Source organism: Pogona vitticeps, chromosome 5 (assembly GCF_051106095.1).
Source record: "Pogona vitticeps strain Pit_001003342236 chromosome 5, PviZW2.1, whole genome shotgun sequence".
Lineage (NCBI taxonomy): Eukaryota > Metazoa > Chordata > Lepidosauria > Squamata > Agamidae > Pogona > Pogona vitticeps.
The window spans coordinates 60,041,816-60,063,870 of NC_135787.1; the positions used below are offsets into that span (position 1 = coordinate 60,041,816).

Genomic DNA, 22,055 nt, shown 5'->3' on the forward strand with positions numbered 1-22,055 from the left:
TCCAGCGTCATATCTTTTAGCCTTTTGTTTCTGATCATGGGGTGTTCGTGGCAAAGATACTGGAGTGGCATTGCCATTTCCTACTCCAGGTGGATTGCGTTTAGTCGGAACTCTCCACAATTAATTAATTAATTAATTAATTAATTTCTATCCCGCCTATCTGGTCATACTAGACCACTCTAGGCGGCTAATGACTATGACCTGTCTGTCTTGGGTGACCCTGCACGGCATAGCCCATAGCTTCTCTGAGTTACTCAACCCCCTTCGCCACGACAAGGCAGCAATCCATGAAGTGGCATCCCTGGGGAATCCCATGTAAAAATCTTTTTCTGCTTTTCCTATTATTAGTGCCCCTGCTTATACCTTTACTGAGTTTTTGAGATGAAGGCTGATAAATCTTGAGAACATGGCCCTCTTCATGTAAAAAATGTCCAGCTTTACCCATCCTTGTAGAGCAACTGTATTATGCTTTTCTCAAAGTAAAGACTTAAATTTCTGGCCTTTTGCATACTGATATGATGTAATGCTTTGTTACCCTTCCTCTTCTCCCTTAGTGATAATGACTATTTTGCTGAGAGGATATTTAAATATTCAAATAGGTAAATCCATAATTGGAATAGGTTCTGTTATAGAAGGCTCTGTTGTTGGACCCCTTTGTGCTTTTCTTCTCCTCTGTAGCACTCTCCCAGGTGCTTTACATTCTCCCCTTTCCTCTCCCATCTTGTGCTGTTTGTTGTAAAACGTTTCTTTCCTCCATCACTTGCAGTTACTGTGGCAGTAACAGTACCCAGAAAGCTCTGGAAAGCTTAAAATCTTACAGTAGAGGAGGTATCTCTTTTATATGTCAGTGAGCCAGTTTTTCAGTGACCAGGCCATATCTCTCATGTACATGCTTCTTTTTTTCTTCTTTCTTTTTTTGCCTAGGACAAAATTTATCAACATCACTTGTGCCGTGTTTGTATTAAAACACATCTTTACCTGAACATCAGAAGTGTTGCGTGTGTGTGTGTGTGTGTGTGTGTGTGTGTGTGTGTGTGTGTGTGTGTGTGTGTGTGTGTGTGTGTGTGTGTGTGTGTGTGTGTGTGTGTGTGTGTGTGAGAGAGAGAGAGAGAGAGAGAGAGAGAGAGAGAGAGAGAGAGAGAGATTCTCTGTCAGCAAGGGACTTATCACTCTTCTCTTGTTCAGATGCATATACCTAATTTAAAAAATGCACATCTCAGTGTTTTTGCATATACAATGCAAGAATATTTGTTTTGCTTTCCTGATATGAGTCCATTGATCAAGTGTACAAAATCACAAGTTCTAAGTAATGCTTTCTTAAGAGCCACAGAATCAATGTTGAAAGGTTTGGGGTCTCCACTGTATTTGTTTGAGTACATTCCAATTGGTTTAACCCAATAAAAACAATGTGTCTAGAGCTGTGCTCTTGGCAACGTGCAAACAGTAAATGTCCAATTGTGACAGGAGAAACACAGTGCTTTATAGATGTGATAATCAGTACAGAAAGCACTATGCTGAACAGTCTCAAATCTGCAGGTGTTCATTTCCTATTTGAAATTTAATCAGATGTTAATTTGTGTCATTTTCACACTCACCTTCCAAGGTTTTCCTACCTTTTATCCAGTACTATGAACTTTTCTCATGCCATGCTTGTTGTTGTTGTTTAGTCGTGTCCGACTCTTCGTGACCCCATGGACCAGAGCATGCCAGGCCCTCCTGTATTCCACTGCCTACCAGAGTTGGGTCAAATTCATGTTGGTAGCTTCGATGACATTGTCCAACCATCTCATCCTCTGTTGTCTCCTTCTCATGCCATGCTAGATTGCCATAAATATCTAAGACTGTTCCATTTGGGATTTTAATGTAGTTTCATAATAAATACAGACAAATAAACTTAGGTGAAATCAGCAAATAATTTTGCATAAAAACTAATAACAATATCAAAGACATAATGTCTTAAAATGTTATGCTGATACTATATTAGTAGATGTAAAATCATACACTCCTTTATGCAATACATTATGCCTGTTGTTTTTCACTTTATTTCCAGTCACCTTGTGGTAGTTGCTTAGTTGCATTGTTAAAATGAAATTGATCTTTCATTAATAGTCATTTGTTTTACACCTTAAATATGCCAAATTGATCCACTGTATTGTTCAAGCATAAGCAATAGATTCCTAGTCTGTTACCTCAGGCACTTTGCTAACGTGGCATTGATAAAATCTGCAGATCTCAAACTCAAGAGAAGTGATGGAAATATTAGCCAAGTGATGCACTAGATGCCCAAAAGATAAATTGTTCAGGATGTCACTTTGCAAGATAGAGGTCACAATTCATTCATCTTGTTACTATGTTGTATCCCTTTAGCAGCTTCAATTGCAGGATTAAATATCGAATGGTGGCAGATCATTCAATATATAGCTCTCTTGTGTTGGCATTAGAGGGCTTTTCATGCTTAGACTAGAACTATGTGTGCATAGAATGCCAAAGGTAATCGTGCTGATGATCTGTTCTGCAAGATTAATCCCACAACAATATTACCAAGCAGTTCTTAACACATTGATACATACCTGATTTGACACTTCTTAAATAAATGGATGCACCAAGCTTTTTAGAAATGGGATTGTGCCGTTTCTAAAATGCACCATCAAAAATTAATCACTTTGAGAGACGTACGAGGAATGTTTGGCAATTTGTGATAAATTACAGAGAGTTATTCCATATACTCAGAGATGGAAAAAAAGAAATATAGAGAGCAATATCCCTGTAGTTTCTGTGTTGTTGACCTCTTAAATGTGAATTGCTCCCTTTCTGGTAAACCTTTATTTATATTAAATATAATATATATTGCTGTATAATATTTCATAATATTTATAGTGATGACATTATTAAGTTCCTGATTTCAGCTGACTGAATGTGATGGTTTTATTTTCTAATTTGATTCTGGAAAATAAGCCTTGACATAGTGTCTACAGAACAAAGCTTTAGCTTTCCCAGATACTTCTGTTATTGAACACTAGTAATCTGCCAGTAATAATTTGATTAATTAAAATCTCATTTATTTTTCTACTAATATCCCTCTAGAGGGTTTGTTTTTAGATGGAGAACCTTCCTTCCTTCCTAATGATATTCATCTTCATGCTGGATGGTTCCCATTAGTTTTTCCCATTAGTTATCACAAGTTTCTTTTGCCATTTGTAATTATTTCTTTAATATTTGGGTGTTGTTTTTTAAAACATTATATTAAATGGACATTGTCACTGGTCACCCATTTGATATTTACTACTCTAAGTTCAAAATTAAAAGCTCCATCACACTTAGCTTTTTGACTTCTTTTCTGTTATTTCTCATGTTATTTCTCAAAGTATGTTCTCTCTCAGCTTCATAATTGTATATCAGTTGTTGTGCTATTGGTAATTCCCACTATGTGTGAGATAGGAATGAACGAATTTCATTAAAAAGTATTTTCAATGCATTTTCTTGTTTAGTGCTTAAATTCATTTTTGTACAGCAGAAATATAGCAGCCTTTATATTTGTAACCATTAATTCATCAAATCATTAATGTAATGAAAGCATAGGTGAATATCTGTTTTAAAAATGACAGACCATATGTGCAAAATTAGCCAGAATAATATATTTTCTTTTTCCATTTCCATTATTTTTGGATATACAGATAATGGGGCCCAACTCAGGCGCTCCATAAACATGGAGACATTCTTTTCTGAGAGTACACGTACAAATATCTCATTGCTACTAAGAATACAAAAAGAATTAAAATACTGTATTTTGAATGCTGATTATTTGATTGATTGGTGTATTAAATATCTGCCTTGCAAACATGGCATGGTGACTAGAATGTACAGATCAAGAAGTTTCCAGTTCAAACTTCAACTCTTGTGAACTCACATGATGACTTTAAGTAAACCACTGTTCTTTCAGCATCACACAATATACAGCAATACTGATCTGTTTTAAAAGGTTTTGCAAAGATTTACAAGATAATTCCTATTAAGTGTTTGAACCTTTAAAATCATTACATAATGATCTCTTCAGGTTTTTCTGTTAATAAGTTTTAGTGAACATTTTCTCTAGATTTTTTTTCCTATACCTTGTGGATAGTGCTTATCTTTCCTTTGGAGAAAGTTTCAGTTTCTTGGGACTATGTGATCCCCAATATTTAGGACTCATGGTGATATGAAAATATCTAAAGTATTTGATAGTCTATTTATTAAAGATTTAACATTTCGCAAACTGTAATCATAGAAAAACTTTCTTGTAATTAGGTATCTCAAACTCTCTTGATATTATTTCTTGGTTCCAGAGCTAATAGAACTATTTTTAACCATAAGAAGATCTGCACATTTCAAAGAATAGTAAAAATATAATCAGGATACACAAATTGTTTTATTGTTTTGTTTCTAATTATTTTGGAAATGTGCCGAGAATTTTAATATTGGATTGAGTAAGTCAATACCAAGTGTATTTATATATTTAATGTAGTGTTCAGAACATTTCCACTTTTATTTAAGTGAAAATGTTCTAGAATTATTTAAATAGTGTTGGGTGTCTTTAAAAGGCAAGTCTTTGTATCCTTTAAAAATAGTAAATGAAAAAAAGCAAAGGTGCTTCCTCAGTTATTGCACTTACCATTTCATATAATATCAACATGGATTTGCATTTACGGAGAGAAAGGTGTGGCTGCTTAATATTTTCTGAAGGCTGTTTTATAAATTTAACAAGGGAAAACTAAAATGTTGACATAAGATGTTAATTATTTTGATACAATAACAACAATAAAAACCAACAGTAATAATAAGAGTAAAATGCGTCAAGTTAATTCAAACTTACTGTCACCCTTCCCAGGGTTTTCTGGGGAAGACATATTCAGAAGTGGTTCCCATCCCCTTCCTGTGGGGGTATTCTAGGACTGTGCACCTTGCCTAAGGCTGCAAAGGTTAGCTCTTTTCCTGGGACGCAGAGTAAGGGATTAAATTCTGAACTGGTAGCTCCACAGCCAAGTACCCAGCTCACTGAACTTTCTAGCAAGCTATAGTATTACATATAAAGCACCTGCCATCACCTGAAATTCCTATACCTTCCTTCAAAGGTAACTGTCACATGTTCAAATTCTAAACAAGAAGCAACATAGATTCCACAGTGTGGCTTATGTTCACAGTGTGACACTCATTCACCTAGTAAAGATGCTGGGAAGATTAAATAACAAAACTTGGTCAGCATTGTATTTAATTTAAACATAGTTTGTGTGCAATTTTACCATAGCTTGCTATGTTTTGTTCATCAGAGAAAACTAATGTCTATTCTCACTGATTTTAATAGTGCACAGTGTATTCTTGTTTATGTACTCTATTGAACTGAGTACTTGAAACTGAAGTAGAATTTGCAAAATATGAGGCAGGCCTTCCTCGGGATGCATGAAAACGCTGGGTACATTTAAAACGCAATTAAAAACATGGCTTTACATCCAGGCCTTCCCCCCTGCCAGCATTTAAATTGATTTGATTTGATTTTCTTCCTTTTCTCTATCTATTATTTATCATCTGTTGGTATATTGTCAGTATTGTTAATAATTGATGTTTGGATTTTGTATTTTAATTGTATATCTTTTGTTGTTAGCCGCCCAGATGGGTGGGATAAAAATCAAATAAATAAATAAATAAATAAATAAATAAATAAATAAATAAATAAATAAATAAATAAATAAATAAATAAATAAAATTGTTTGTATAACCTTAATCCTGGATTGATTTTATGTATGATTTGGATATGGAGTCTTTTCAGTTGGGACCTTAGAAACCATCAGGGGATATGATCCTTCGAAGTTACACCGTATGTGGCAGCATTGGTGAGATGAGAGAAGGCAGACACAGGCATGGCAGATAAGACAAGTTGAGTCAAATGCAAAGGAGACTGAGAAGGAAAGCAGATGTATGATGTTGGCAAGGAGCAGCAGCTCTTTGTTAGTCAGATCAGAGAGCAAGACTTAACAAATGCAATTAAAAGCTGGTTTAGTTGCTCCCAAAGCCTTTGTGGTACAAGAAGGTACAGTTTCCACCATTTCTTTTGACTGGAACATAGAGTTTTTTACATAGATAGTGTTGCTATCTCTGTCTCCCTTTCTCACACACTGTAGTTAGTCTGGGTATTTCTACTTCTAAAAAGCTATGGCTTTAGAAAGTATTTTGTGTTTGTTGCTTTACTGGCAATTTGCATAATAGGTCCACTTAAATTTATCCAGTATTAAGCTTATTACATAATGTCTCTGGGCTAAATCCAGTTGCAGTGCTTGGAATATTGCTTTATAAAAAGAACTCGTTTCTCAACTCACTACTTTGGGTCAATATGATAGTGTTACAATTGTTATCTCATATATCCATTCCTCCTTGCTAACACAGTACTGCTACCTGTACAACCTTTTGAAAATACATATAAATGCAGCCAGATTCCCTTAATTGGCCATTTGTGTTTATTGCCCATTGGAAACACCGAAGCTTCCCCATAGTGAAGGTATAGGAGGAGCCTTGGGACCTTTGAGGGAGAAAATCTGAGTTTTTTACTTACAAAAAAATTGCTGTAGCTGGTAATATTATCAACATCATGGGGTGTAGCAGTGCAAGATTTGAGCAATCATACTGTATTTTCTAATTAGTTAATGTTTATATCTTGCATTTTTCCCAGCAAGATCAAGGCACACCTCTCCTATCCCTGGTTTTATTATCTCAACAATTCTATTAGATCAGTTTTAGACAGAGCGAAATTGACTAGTCCAACTGAACTCTGATGCACAGTGGGGACTCAGACAGCCCAAATCCCAGTCCAACATTCTAACCATATCATACTGACTTGGTCTGAATAATTCCTGTGCCTTTAACTATTCAACAGGTGGAGGTTACTTTTTTACAACAATAACCCACAAGGGACTTCAAGACCATGAGTCAAAGACTGGAAAAAGGGAGTTACACACAGTAATGATACTAGCCTCAGAGTAACACAGAAAATCTATCTCCAGTTCCTTTCAGAGGCTGCAATCCTGCACTCACCCATTAAAAAAAAATTCAAAATCCATAAGCAAACAAGATTATTTTTATATTCTTGAAGATTTATTTTTATGAAGATCAGCTATAAATCCAAAAAAAAAAGTGCAACTCTTTGTGATATACAGAACTCTCAATCAGATTCGTTGATTAAAAAATTGGAAAGTGGAGGAAGGAAGCAAATAGAAACTCAAAACCTTTGGGTAGGTTTTTTTTTGTTTGTTTGTTTTTCCATTAAGGTCTATGATTAAATTGTTTCACAAGGTGACGACTGTGGGCTTCATAGGTCATAGCCAGATATACATGTATCATATTAGGTCTAGCAAAACCTACTGGGAAGATGTTGATAGCAGACATTGGATTATGCTGTGAAGTTCTAATTAACTGGTTACAAGATTATAGTCACCGTGTAGCTCTAAAAACATTTAAAAGACACTTACAGGCCAATACCTTGTCCTGTGTGAGGTCACACAGGTTCCATACTTTGGAACCAAGGAGGTTTCCTTCCCCTTTTTTATATCAGAGGATAAGGATACCTTGACATCAATCCCTTGCTATGCTGGTCTGTCCATACATCGGTAGTCTCAAGAATAGACTACTTGTAATGCTCTCTACATAGAGCTACCCACGAGGCTGATATGGAAACTCCAGCAGTTCCAGAATATGGTGGCCAGATAACTGTGTGGAATAAATAGATACCAATATATTTCCCCCACTTTGGCCACCTTACACTGGCTACCTGTCCATTTCTTCCATGCCAGCTTCAATATGATGATGCTAACATAAAAAACTCTAAATAGTTTCAGACCTCGATACCTGACAGAACGCCTTCTTCCAATAGGAGCTGACCAGGAACAGGGCCTTCTCAGTGGTGGCACCACTTATCTGGAACAAAGTTATTCCTGATATTCACCTGGCCCCTTTGTTGGCCTCCTTTATGAAAACTTTAAAAACGTGACTATTTAGACAAGCCTTTCAGAAAACCTGTCATCCATTAAGTTATTTGAACACTGCCATTCCGAATGTTTTTACTAAATGTCTTACCATATTTTAATTATAACCCATTTAAAATGTTATAGACTTCCTATTTCTGTCCAGGTCTTAGTTCCAACTAGACCACGTCCACTGTATAAAAATTATGTGCTTAAATCCCATTGACTGAAGACCCACTATACACTGGAGCCTTGCCAACCCGATGCCGAGCATGCACAGACTCCCCCAGCACCGGGGTTAACGGCATCTCATGACACTCAGACTCGATACCACCACCCTAAGCAAGTCATTATATATGAACCTCCAACTTATTATGAGCCTCAATCTAAGCGATACCGAGACAGATCTTACCGACACTGGCAACCTGATCCCACATTCTATACTGAGTCGAAACACCATCGGTATGCCTATTACTACCACTCTGACTCATCAGGATCATAGTCCCCTCCTCGGTACCATATAAGGAGCAAGCCCCTTCACGAAATATCTTCTGACAATGACTTATGTCCTCACCCTCTAATACCAAAGCCAACTAAGTATTACCTCAAACAATCTCATCCCACAGTGCCACATGCCTTACAGCCAGCCACGATACCAAAGTGTTCTTGTCAAGGCTGTAGGCTTCTGTTTCCCAGAGAATTATCTCAGCTAACCCTTTCAGGAATTGCAAATTTGATTAACAAGGTGCTACAGGCTCCACTTAAGAGCCAACTTAGTTGGCTTTGGTATTGGAGGGTGAGGAGGTAGGTCATCGTCAGAAGATATTTTGATGTGGCCAGAGGACTGGAAAAGATCTGTCTACATCCCAGTCCCAAAGAAGGGCAGTGCCAAAGAATGCTCCAACTAGCGTACAATTGCACTCATTTCACACGCTAGCAAGGTTATGCTCAAAATCCTACAAGGTAGGCTTCAGCAGTATGTGGACCGAGAACTCCCAGAAGTACAAGCTAGATTTCAAAGGGGCAGAGGAACTAGAGACCAAATTGCTAACATGCGCTGAATTATGGAGAAAGCCAGAGAGTTCCACAAAAACATCAACTTCTGCTTCATTGACTAGGCAAAACCCTTTGACTGTGTGGATCACAGCAAACTATGGCAAGTCCTTAAAGAACTGGGAGTGCCTGACCACCTTATCTGTCTCCTGAGAAATCTATACGTGGGACAGGAAGCAACAGTTAGAACTGGATATAGAACAACTGATTGGTTCAAAATTGGGGAAGGAGTACGACAAGGCTGTATATTGTCTTCCTGCTTATTTAACTTATATGCAGAATATATCATGTGAAAGGCCGGACTGGAGGAATCCCAAACTGGAATTAAGATTGCCAGAGGAAATATCAACAACCTCCGATATGCAGATGATACCACTCTGATGGCAGAAAGTGAAGAGGAATTAAGGAACCTTGTAATGAGGTGAAAGAGGAGAGTGCAAAAAATGGTCTCAAGCTCAACAACAAAAAAACTAAGATCATAGCCACTGGTCCCATCACCTCCTGGCAAATAGAAGGGGAAGATATGGAGACAGTGACAGATATTACTTTCTTGGGCTCCATGATCACTGCTGATGAGGAAAGCAGCCATGAAATTAAAAGACGCCTGCTTCTTGACAGCATCTTAAAAAGCAGAGACATCACCTTGCCAACAAAAGTCCGCATAGTCGAAGCTATGGTTTTTGCAGTAGCGATGTACGGAAGTGAGACCTGGGCCATAAAGAAAGCTGACCATCGAAGAATTGATGCTTTTGAATTGTGGTGCTGGATGAGAGACTCTTGAGAGTCCCCTGGACTGCAAGGAGAACAAACCTATCAATTCTAAAGGAAATCAACCCTGAGTGCTCACTGGAAGGACAAATTCTGAAGCTGAGGTTTCAATACTTTGGCCATCTCATGAGAAGAGAAGACTCCCTGGAAAAGACGTTGATGTTAGGAAAGTCTGAAGGCAAGAGGAGAAGGGGACAACAGAGGTTGGACAGTGTCATTAAAGCTACCAACATGAATTTGACTCAACTCCGGCAGGCAGTGGAAGATAGGAGGGCCTGGCATGCTCTGGTCCATGGGGTCACAAAGAGTCGGACATGACTAAACAACTAAACAACAACAACAGGCCCCAGGGAGGACTCTAATCAGGGCATCTTTGTCCTGTTGACTTTGTAGAGCACTCCCTTGCAAGACTCTTCAGCCCTTTGCAATCAGCCAGAAGGACAAGGGGAGGAGTCAGGAAAGAGCATAAAAGCCAGGCCTCCTAGGAACTGCCCATCCTCGAGTGCAACAAAGTGCAGGGTAAAAAGACAGTGAGTTCAGCAGCTCGGTGAGGAAGCCAGAGCCCCAGATACTGCCTGTCACTTTCCTTGATAAGAGGTTTGGCAATTTCTAAACAAATATTAGCATGCAGCCAGACAGACAGCAGTGAGTTGGGGGCTATCCCATGTTTTGCACCGAGTGTCATATGTATGATTAAATCCCTTTTGGGCAAAAGTCATGGGTGTGTCCTCGTTGCAAGGAGCCCCAGGAACAGGGAATGGGTTCACTCCCTTGACATCTTGGTTGCAGACTGGGGAAGCAGAGATAGGCAGAGAGGAACCACAGTGAGACTTCCAGGGACCTTCAGGCATCATCCCACCCACAGACAAGCAGCTCCTCAGCTGCTGGGGTTGGAAGTCTCTGGGCTGGAGAACGTCAATCTGGACAAGAGGGAAACCATTCCCTAGAGAGGACCCCTTCTACAGGTGACGGCCTGTATACAGTTGCACAGAGGATACTCCTCATGGGGAGGAGGGAAGGGGTCTTCTAGTAGTGGGCAATTCAATTGTCAGGAACATAGAGTGAGGGAGCTGTGACGGTTGTGAGGACCACATGGTGACTTGCCTGCCTGGTGCAAAGGTTGCAGACATCACATCTCATCTGGATAGACTGGCAGAGAATGCTGAGAACGAGGTAGCAGTGGTGGTGCATGTTGGCACCAACGACATGGGGAAATGTAGCCATGAGGCCTGGAGGATAAATTTAGGTTGTTAGGGAGGAAGCTCAAAGCCAGAACCTTAAAGGTAGCATTCTTGGAAGTGCTACCTGTTCGACGCTCAGGGCTGGCTAAGCAGACAGAGTTCAGGGGTCTCAAGTGTGGATGCAGTGGTGGTGTCAGGGGAGAGGTTTAGATTCATTAGGCACTGGTGAACATTTTGGGACAAGCCGGGCCTGTACAAGAGGGACAGGCTTCATTTGAACGAACATAGAACCAGACTGCTCATGCACAACGTTAAAAAGTTGGCAGAGCAGCATTTTAACTGAATCCTGGAGGAAAGCCAACAGGGGTTGAGCAGCATCAGATTCGAGACTCCTAATCCCTGTGGAATGAGGGTGGAGAGAGTAGAGAACCACAAAGTGATTGATGGTAGTGTAGGAACAGTGAACTACCTTGTAGGCATGGGATCCTATCATTGTCATCTCTGGAATAAGGCTGTCCCCACTCTTCAGTCCACACTTGACAGGTACAAAGCTTGTGATCTTGCTTCCCATCAAGAAGCCATGGCCCTCACAGTCCGCCATGTGATTGAAGCCGCCTCCAGATACATGGCCATGGCAATCGCACTCTGTAGACACGCATGGTTTAGATCTGTCCACATAGTGGAAGATTCGTGGTTGCAAATTGAAGACTTACCATTCAGTAGCATAAGCCTCTTTGATGAAAAGACTGACAAGATTTTAGACAAACTGCAAATTTGAGAAAAACAGCACGGTCTTACAACACTCAGTCTTATTTCCGCCCTCAACACTACCAGTGGTGCTGTACTTACCCTTACCAACAATACCATACACCACTCGATAGACAGAGGTATCCACCAACCTCCCCGGCCTTTCCACCTTGGCAAAACTCACGATAGCACCCATGACAATCCTTCAGGCTCCTTGACAAGAAAACCAAACAAAGTCCTTGACTCTCTCACCACCCAGATCTGCCCACATTACATCCTGCAGTGTATGAACTCCACCCATAGGAGCTGTCCTAGATTCATGACAGCCTCGTGTCCTCGTTCCACAAGAATGAGCAAGAAACCTACACATGCTTCTGTGCCATTTCCAACCTCATACTATTGTCATGGCACATCAGACCCAGCGCCTCCTAGGACTGATAGCCTCCATGACATCTGTCATAAAATATGCTTGACTAAAAATGAGATCACTTCAGTTTTGCTACCTAACTCTTTTCAACCCTCTCTCCTATCAGCCCACCAAACTCCTCAAAGTCACAACTCTCCACCCAACTCGTTTGGTGGGATACACCAATCAACCTTTTCATTTGCAGGCCTTTCAAGTCCATCCGACTTACAATTCTAGTCACTACTGGCGCCAGCCCCGCTGCATAGGCTGCACATTACAGTCACCTTCTAATATATGCCCCATGGTCACACGCAGAACAACAACTCCACATTAGCCATCTTGAATTGCTTTCCATTCTTTTAAGCCCATGGTTTCGGGATTAGGCGTACAGGTCACCACAGAAAACACCATGGCTGTATTCTATGTCAACAAACAAGGATGCACACACTCCTTCTCCCTCCTTTACCTTGCCATTCAACTATAGGAATGGTGGTATAAACATCTATCCAGTAGCCATTCATATTTCTAGACAATGATTTAGCTGACATGCTAAACAGATTTCATACTCAAACACATGAATGGACTCTGAACGACTCAGTATTTTTCCACCTTTGCAGGCTTTGGGGTCACTTTCTCATAGATGTCTTTGCCACCTCTTACAATGCCAAATGCACTCACTACTGTTCCAGAACAGGAATCGGCCCTGAATCCCTAGGTGATGCTTTCATTATGACTTGGTCTCCCAGCCTTGTTTGCCTCTTTCCTCCCATAATTATTCTGTGAACTATCATCAAGATCTTGCAGGAACAGTCGAATGCCATCCTCATAGCCCTGTGGGGGCCCAGACAACTATGGTTCACCACTCTCTGACTCTTGTCCACCAATGTCCATCATCTTCCCCTCCTCCCTCATCTCATGCAGAATCACAGAAACACCTTCCACCCCAATCTTCACACATTTCACCTAACAGCATGGAGAATCCACCCTTGGTAGCTCATATTCTCGCTCATGCTTTGAAGCCATCCATCACCCATATTTAGGCTTACAAATGGGCCACTTTCTCTACATTTGCACTGGAGCATAACCTATCTACTGTCCCAACAGCTCTCAATATGCTGTTAGCATTTTTGCTTCATCTCTTCCATCATAACTTCTCTCTCCACTCTCAAGATGTACATATCCGCCATAATTTCACACCAATCACAAGACTTCAATGCTGCCACACTATTCCATCACCCCACTCTAAAGCAATTCCTCCAAGGTCTCACTAACATCCGATCATCGCACCCACCGGTACCTCGACAATAGTTGGCAAGTACTGTCCTACAACACCTCACTCTATCTCCCTTTGAGCCATCAGTGATGACTTCTGAGAGACTACTCTCCCTCAAAACCATCTTTCTTATTGCCATTACTTTTGCCTGCCCGGATAGCAAGCTCACTGCACTCTGCATCGGCCCACCTTTCCTCCAGTTTGATCCTCAGAAAGTTACTCTTTCTCCGGATGTCTCTTTCTTGCCAAAAGTTGTCTCCAGTTTTCACATCAAACAACCTTTAGTTTTACCTACCTACCTACCTTTCCATCACCGTTTACCAACCTAGAATGTTCTTTACATTCCCTTGATGTTCATCGGGCTTTGGCATTCTATGTCTCCAGGACCTCTTCCTTCTGTAGATCTAAATAACTCTTTGTCATTCCCCATCGGCCCAATAGAGGATGCCCTATTTTGCCACAAACTGTTTCCCAGTGGATTGTGACAATAACACGACTCACAAGCCTTTACCTTCTTCTCTCACAGCACATTCTTCCAGAGCTGTTGCTGCATCCACAGCCTTCTTGAGAGGTGTTGGCATTCCAGATATTTGCAAAGCTGCCATATGGTCTATTCCATTTACATTTGCCACTCACTACTGCCTTGATGACAGAGCCAAGGCTGATGCAGCTTTTGGCAGAGCTGTTTTGCCATCAGTACTTTCATGACGTCCTTCCTCCGGTAAGTCAGCTTGCTAATCACCCTATAGTGTGCATTCACAGAGACCACAAAGAAGAAAGAGAGGTTACTTACTGTACCTGTAACTCTAGTTCTTCTAGTGGTCATCTGTGAATTTACACTTCCCTCCTGTTCTCCCCTCTGTCCATCACATCTGTCTCCTTTTTGTACAGCAGTGGACTGTTATTAGGAACTGAGGCAATCGCCAGGATGGGTGGACCACGTGTACTGGGGGGCGGTCAGACCTGGCGAACATGTGCTAAAGTTCTTGAATATTCCGGAAACCTCTGCAGAAGCTCAGAATAAAACCCTATAGTGTGAATTCACAGATGACCACTTGAAGAACCAGAGTTACAAGTCAGTAACATCTCTTTTTTCCTTTCCAAACACTTTGCCACAGTTTACTGTATTTAAAATATTGCGTGTGTACAGTATGTCCTGCCTCACATAAACCTTTAAACACTTTGTGTGATCTCTGGGAGTACTTACAATTAAAATGCTTATCTTGGCTTCAGTGGACTGCTAATAGCTTTAGATTCACCTTTAAAGTAACCATTTATTGCTTATATGGTATTACTAGTGGCTTTTGGTGGTTTAAAGAATGAGCTAAGGTCCAGCCCCATACAGCATAGAACCACAGAAAGCTGCCTTATACTGAGTCAGTTCATTGGCCCATCTAGCCCAGAACTATCAGCACTGGCTGGTAGCAGCTTTCTGGAATTTCAGGCAGGCTTTTTTTCTATTTCTACCTGGGGATTCTAGAGTTATACCCTCTGCATGCAATATATACTCTATTCTGGGAATGAGTTATGGCCTCTTGCAAAATCATATCCACATTTTCAAAACTAAATATGCAACAACTGCATAATTTTACACTTTCTTTTTGACATTTTCCCAGCTTTATTCTTTGGGTATGGATTTCAGAGTTGTTATTGTTGCCACTGAAGATATACATACATACATACATACATACATACATACATACATACATACATACATACATACATACAGACAGACAGACAGACAGACAGACAGACAGACAGACAGACAGACAGACAGACAGACAGACAGAGAGAGAGAGAGAGAGAGAGAGAGAGAGAGAGAGAGAGAGACTTGGCAACCAATTATGTGGCACTAACGTGATTTATTCTTGTAATAATTTGCTGTGTTTCAAAAGCATAACTTCACTTTTCTCATAGTGAGCAGTCAGGTGCCTTTGGAAACCCCACAAATAGGACATGGGAGCAACAACACAACTCTGTACATGTTCCCCAGCTGTTTCACAGCTATCTTCTTTCTGACACATCAGACATCATGATTAGCAGTCATTGTCGCTAGCCATCAGTACTAATAGTAGCAGTTGATAGTGTAAGACAGGAATAGGTAATGTTTTCCAGGCTCTCTGTAGTTTGCAGAAATGTTCAGACATTGGCAAAGTCAGCTTCTTAGGTAGAATAATCTCAGAAAGAAATATTAAATGGAATTCTCTTCTGTGCACAGTTTGTGTGCACACATTCCCTCACAAAATGTTCCCGTGGTGTTGAAAACCAAAGTACTTAAAGCCTGACATTTGACTTCTGAGAAATATAGATACAAAGCAACTCTTAGCGGTCTGAATGGAGTGTATCTCACCCATGACAGGCAGCTTTGTGATGGAAGAAAATATTACAGCTGGAATAGCCTCTCTTCTGCTCCAATGGATTTAGAATATATTACATCTTTACTGTATCAGCTTAGTATTTTTTTTGCTCCTGATGGATTAAAGATAAACTTGTGTGCACTGTTATTGTAGTAGTCCTTTGAGACCCTACCCTTTTATGAATCAAAAAACCGTTTGCTGAAAGTCTTATTTTCCTATTAAATAGCATTTGAAATTCTGTTTTGAAGGAATTTTTGCATGTGTTAAATCATCTAAAACTAAATTTTAAATGAACCTGGGATTTTAGTAGGGGACATTGGGTATTTTCCCTGCTATATGGAGGAAGATCTGCGGGGTATCTGGTCTTCTGAGTATTTTTGAAGCAGTTTGACTGGCCTAGACACCATACACTAAAACACACAGACACTTGCTAGGCATTTGATGGCCGGCCAGTCAAGCAGACAATGGACATATTTTGTGTAAAGCCAATATCTATTTTAAACCAAAATCACTGTATTCTTGCTATTTTAGTCAAAAAAGTATAGAGCTCACATTTGTGTTGTATATGTGGAATTTAATACCACAGATACGCTTGATAAATCTTGGGTCCCAATTTCTTGGACAGCAACTTCCAGAAATCCTGATCTGCACAGCTGCTGGTGAAAACTTTTTGGAGCAGCATGAAGACTCATTGAGCACATATGAAAGTTTATCACTAGTTAAGTAAATGTCTTAATCTCTCATCATCATTGTTAACATCACAGTTTGCCCTTACTTCCAGCATAAAGTTCTACTTTTAAGCATTGGAGAAAGAAGAAACAAAGTGATGAAGTGGGCATACCTGAAGCTTTTACTCATTTGTGGAAAGCTATTGTGAGTTGGATAAAACAGTATAAGATATTAAATTATTCACTATCAGAGAGGTTTACTCCCCCCCCCCAAATATTCTAAAGTTTAAACTGGAGCAAAAGGCACATAAATGAAAAAAAGAACAATGAATTAATGCTGAACTCCTGGCTGCTTAGTGTACTAAGATGCACTAGAGTAGTCCCATTGAATTAATGGCATTTGGTGAGTTAATTCATCCTTGATTCAGATAGACCTATTCAGTGGGAAACAGCAGGATTTCAGGCACCTTTAATTTTTTCATCATGAATCTGATTAATATTTCTACTTCTTGTCTGGGTTTATTAAAGATACAGTGCTGAGGAGTTCCTCACTCTAAAGTCATATTGTATAAAACTGAACATGTTTCTAACAAATTTGGTGAAGCAATCTTTTTGAGTGCAGATCCACTAAGTGAATCAAATTATATACAGTCTTTTTCCTGACTGATAAATCTGTTTATATCTGATAGCACCGAACAAAACCTCAAATGTGTGTATTCATTAGCAAAGCATATCATTTTTCCTGCCTTGCCTTTGTAAACTTGCAGTTGTTGAAATCTTGTTCTGTGCAAACCTTCATACTGAATCTTTCTTATACTGAAAATGCTATAGCATAAATTTGCACACCATACAGTCTACTATTCTTTGAACAGTAAGTATTTATAGCCTTCATTTTGTAACTAATGCATATGCAATTTAAAGTGCCCATTGCTTTATAGCAGAGATGCATGCTAAAATCATAATCGTAACTGACCAAAATGGCTGAGGACCAGTTCACAGTAAGTTAGCTGAAATTGTGATGGATCCAGTCCTTTCCCAAACTAAGCATGTTGGAAGTGACTAGAACCTCATTGATCTAACACAGCGCTGGCATTTGAGCTGAATCCCTGAGCTAGAGGAGGAATGAGTCTGGTGTAACGCAGCTCCTTCACTCTACCTCTTCTCTCTCCCCATTTTTTATTCTTCTCCTAACAGGTCTTAGCTAGCTGAGTGCTTCTGCTAGGAATTTGCTCTGTTGGCAGATTTCTGAGTTCAGCTGGCAGATGAGAGTTTTGTTGGTAGAAGTGTATTTCTTCTGCTAAAATGGATTTCCCACTGAGTGAAGAGGGTTGTGCCTAACTGTAGCCTCCTACAGCTACCACCTAGTTGAGATGGCATGGCTTTGTCCATCAGTAAATATTGTGTGTATTATAATAAGACATTAACATTTCCTGACTAATACTGTGGTATGAATACACCACAGATATCCTAAGTTGCTTAACTGAGAGGTTTCCTCCATATTGCACATAAAATTAATATATAACCACATTAGTTATAACTCAAGGAAAGAGAATTCTAGGAATAAGCTCTAAATGTTATAATTACACAGCCATAAAAATAACACATGGCTATCAAGAGCTGAAAACTAAATATAATCTTTTGGCAGGGAGAGCAAAAGAAACACCATCATTGTAAAACACTGGGATGAGCATTGGCTATGTTGTCAGGCCTTATCTGTCACTCATGTTGTGGCAATTTAGCCACACAATCCATTCCATTACTCTTAAGAGTCACACTAATGCCATGAACTAGGAGATGTATATTTAATCTCTTCCCTGCTTCAATGGTGACATTTGCCAGATGTTGAAGTCAGAGCTGAAGTTACTTTTCCCACTACAAACATTGTGGCAAGAGATTACTTGTTACATTTGATTTAGCCATGTTATACATTTCCTCTGATCTGGGTTTTGCTGTATGTTTTGGTTGTGCACTAACATGTATCTCACATGTATGACTTAGTAGTACTGGTTTCTGTTATATTGTTCAGTTCCCCAGTTAGCAAATTGGAGATAATGAGACAACTGTTTCAAAATGAGGGGGGAAATACACATTCCGATGGCACTGGAAATGTGGGGATTTGTAAATGTTTGTGATGCTGAATCAGTGGCCCAACGCTCTAAAGATGCATGGAAACATTAAGATCACTTTGGTGACTGCTGCTTGTCCAAATCTTGAAGTGCTTTGATGATTCTCAATACTGCCTGTGCTTCTAAACTTCAACGTACTGTAGAAGTGATCCTGAGATTTATTCCAAAGCTTGTAAATGTTACCTTTTGGACCATAATTCCCAGAATTCTCTGGCCAGCATAGCTGGGGGAATTCTCAAGGCTGCAGGCCAAGAAAGTAGTATTTAAAGCCTATCTGCAGTATGGATATTCTTTTGAATAATAAAAATTGGGGGTCTATCACAACAGCCATAGTAAATTTCTTTCCATTTCTTTTAATCTTATCTCTTAATCTATTATCTCTGTTCATTAAGACATTTACCAGGTCAAACAGATTTATTAAGACTATGATTATATATTTCTTAAAACTGGAACTTTATTAAAAGTAGAACTTGGCCAGAGTAGCAGCCATTAGAAAATGTGGAGATGATATTGAGCCATGGACAGTACCACCATTTTGCTGAGAGATCAGAAATTTTCCCTGTTTGTCAGGAAATTGTAAACATGGTTTATTTTCTTCCAGTGCATTCAGACAGAGCAACACATGATCCTGATGTCCCCTCCAAAGCACTGATTAAGCAGAAGTTCAGATTTTTAACAGTGCTACAAAATTCAGAGTTTAGTTTCAGCTCACTTCAATACAGAAATAATTGTACAACTCGAGGCATGTTTAAAATAATATATTGGTATATCTGACATTGTGGCACCTTAAAAGACTGACAAATTTTGTTTGGCGTAAGCATTGTTGGACTGCAGTCCTCTTCATTCATCCACAGTTTGTAGTAGAATGTTTCTTATTATTGACAAGTGTCTGCTTAAATATATTTAAATAAGCATGTGTATTCTTGACATTCCCTTTGAAGCATTTAGAACAGCTCACCATAATGTTCTGGGAATAAGTTGGAATGCTGTCGTAATGATGTCAGTTCCTAGCCAGGCTCCAAAGATGAGAAAAGACTGTAGAACTAAAGCTAGTGAAGATCCTTTGTCGTATTTTCTGAAATGCAATTCAGGTATAGATTTGGATATGATGCAAAGATGTCAGGTCCTGACATCCAAATATTTGCACATGTCAGCTGCATGAGGAGAATCCCTGTCCCACCTCCTTGTCAGTGTGGTTGGCTGCCAGGTGAGGTGGGAGCAGGCCAGCTGAGCTCCTGCCCGGATTGGTGCATTGCTAAAGCAGAAAGGCACCAGTAGTGCACAACAAAAGCTGGTCTGAGGGAAGGGATGAGGGTCTGCATAGCAGCATAGCTGCTCCTCCATAAATTTCTACTTTTTTGCAGCTTATTACTGGATTTTAGCCATTGCTAGGCATCAGAGGACCTAAGGATAAGCCTGAAAATTAGGCAGGAATGCTGTAAATCAGGCTCTGATTGAGATCAGAAGTGGGCCTATATTTACCATGTACTCTTACCGATTCCTATGGAAGGCTTATAAAGCTCGAAACACTATTATATTCTCCGGTAGATGCAGTGGGAGCTGACTGGATGGGATGTTTTCCACCAGTCTTTCTCCTAGGGAATTCATATTCAGAAATATTTATTTATTTTCAACAGTTTTGCATTATTTTATGACAGATCTACATTTCTTTTGTCCCTTTTATTTAAATACTGGCATGCTTTAAGCAGTGTAACAAATATGTTCTGCTACAGGCACATATTTAAACCACGGATGGATCTAATTGTGATTTTCCCCCTGAAATATTGTTATGGTTTTCCTTTTATAAAGTCCATGGAAACATAGGAGCAGATATGTAATTAATAAAATATTGTGCGTCTATTTTAGAATAGTTCTTAGTGCTGTAACTTATAGTTCATCTCAGACATATTGCTCTGTAGCAAATTGCTTCTCATTTGTTAATACAAAGGGCACAAACAATATGGCGTATGTTGAAGTTCGTAAGTCGCAGCTTTTAAAAAATATTTTGAGCCAAAATCTTAACATGTTAACCAAGCTTATTGAATAAATAAGGCATTATATTATAGTTTTTTTGCTAGGATGTGACAAGGCACTGTGAACTCTTTGCCATTTTTAAATGCCTTCAGTTTCCAGGAAGGTTCAGTCCCTCTAAATGCAACTTTGATGTTATGGTTTTCTCAACAGGCACTTCTGCTCAGACCACCCTATGTTGGAATACTTCATATCATGATGAGGATCTGATCCTGATTGGAGATACTGAATGCCATCAAAATACAAGTAAATAAGAATAAAGATAATGATATATTAAATACAAATAAATAACAATGAAATGATGATGAACAGGTTTACTACACTTTGATGAACTGAAGTTACATTTATGGGGGAAAATGGGTTTCTACAGAGAAACATACTGCTGTACAACAGTGGCATACTGCATCTGTTCTTGGCAGAGACACATACCTTGAGATATTACAGTGCTTTGTGTTGCAAGGTGTGATTGCCACATGAAATATGAGTTATATTTGACATGGGCAGTATGCCTCAATTCTAGCATTACTGATCAAACGGAAGTTGATATCTAGTATTCAGAGACTATACAAATTTTAATTTTGTTGTTGAAAATTACACCTGTTTTACACATTCCTCAGAAGAGAGGAAATGAACAGTTAATGTATTTAACATATAGTCAGGTGGAATATTAGTCTAACTGGCATCTTCTAACATTTTTCTAATCTTATGAAAATTCTCTACTACAGTTGCCAACAACAAAATACAACATTATGGATTCTCTACCATATTTTGGAATCATTGATTGCTAAACATTAATTAGACATTTCATGTTTTAATCGTCTGGTTGTTGATTACTAAAAACTGCAAAATTTGGAGAAGTAGACAGTTCTTGTTTAAAAGATCTTCATCATATCATTCTTCCCATTGACAATTTAGACAGGTGTTGGGTTCCATGAACAAAAGAAATAATCAGATGGTGTGCCCATATGAACTGAAATGAATGGGATAGGTCTTGAAAATAGGAAGCAGTGGCTGTTGTCTCCTGTGAGAAGTCAGTGGGCAAGAGTAATGGATTTCTATGCCATTCAGCTTGATCCCATTCTTTGCAGTGTAGCAGTTTTCAGCATTGTAGCTTTGTTAGTCTGTTTCTGCATGTATAATAAAAACAAGAACAAAGGATTCGTGACACTTTAAAGACTAACACATTTATTTCAGTATCAGCTTTCATGGATTACAGTCCAGTTCCTTAGACACATGGATAAAGTGCAGCAAATTGTAATCTCAAGGGGGAAAAGCAGTCTGTTGAGACCACGTGGAAGTTTGGCTACTTAATCATACTTACATTTTGAAAAACTGCACAAGCCATAAGTGATTCCAAACCTTGAAAACATGAAGTTGGACTGTAAATTTAAGTCAGTGCAAAGTGAAATATTAATTTGAGCAGCAGCAAAAAATAATAGAACAAAGTGGTCTGATAGATA

The 22,055-nt window shown here is 39.2% G+C and overlaps 1 protein-coding gene across 8 annotated transcripts in view; it reads left to right on the plus strand.

Moving 5' to 3' along the window:
- The window catches only part of TENM3 (teneurin transmembrane protein 3), a 1,852,170-nt gene that overhangs the window by 1,462,131 nt on the left and 367,984 nt on the right, over nucleotides 1-22,055 (plus strand). For 7 of the 8 annotated variants that reach the window (XM_078393883.1, XM_078393884.1, XM_078393889.1 and 4 more), the window contains one exon: nucleotides 20,749-20,841. The exons of the other annotated variant lie outside the window; for it this stretch is intronic. In XM_078393883.1, coding sequence (XP_078250009.1) covers nucleotides 20,749-20,841 — 93 coding nt within the window. The remainder of the gene's footprint in view (nucleotides 1-20,748; nucleotides 20,842-22,055) is intronic. 8 annotated transcript variants of the gene reach the window in all.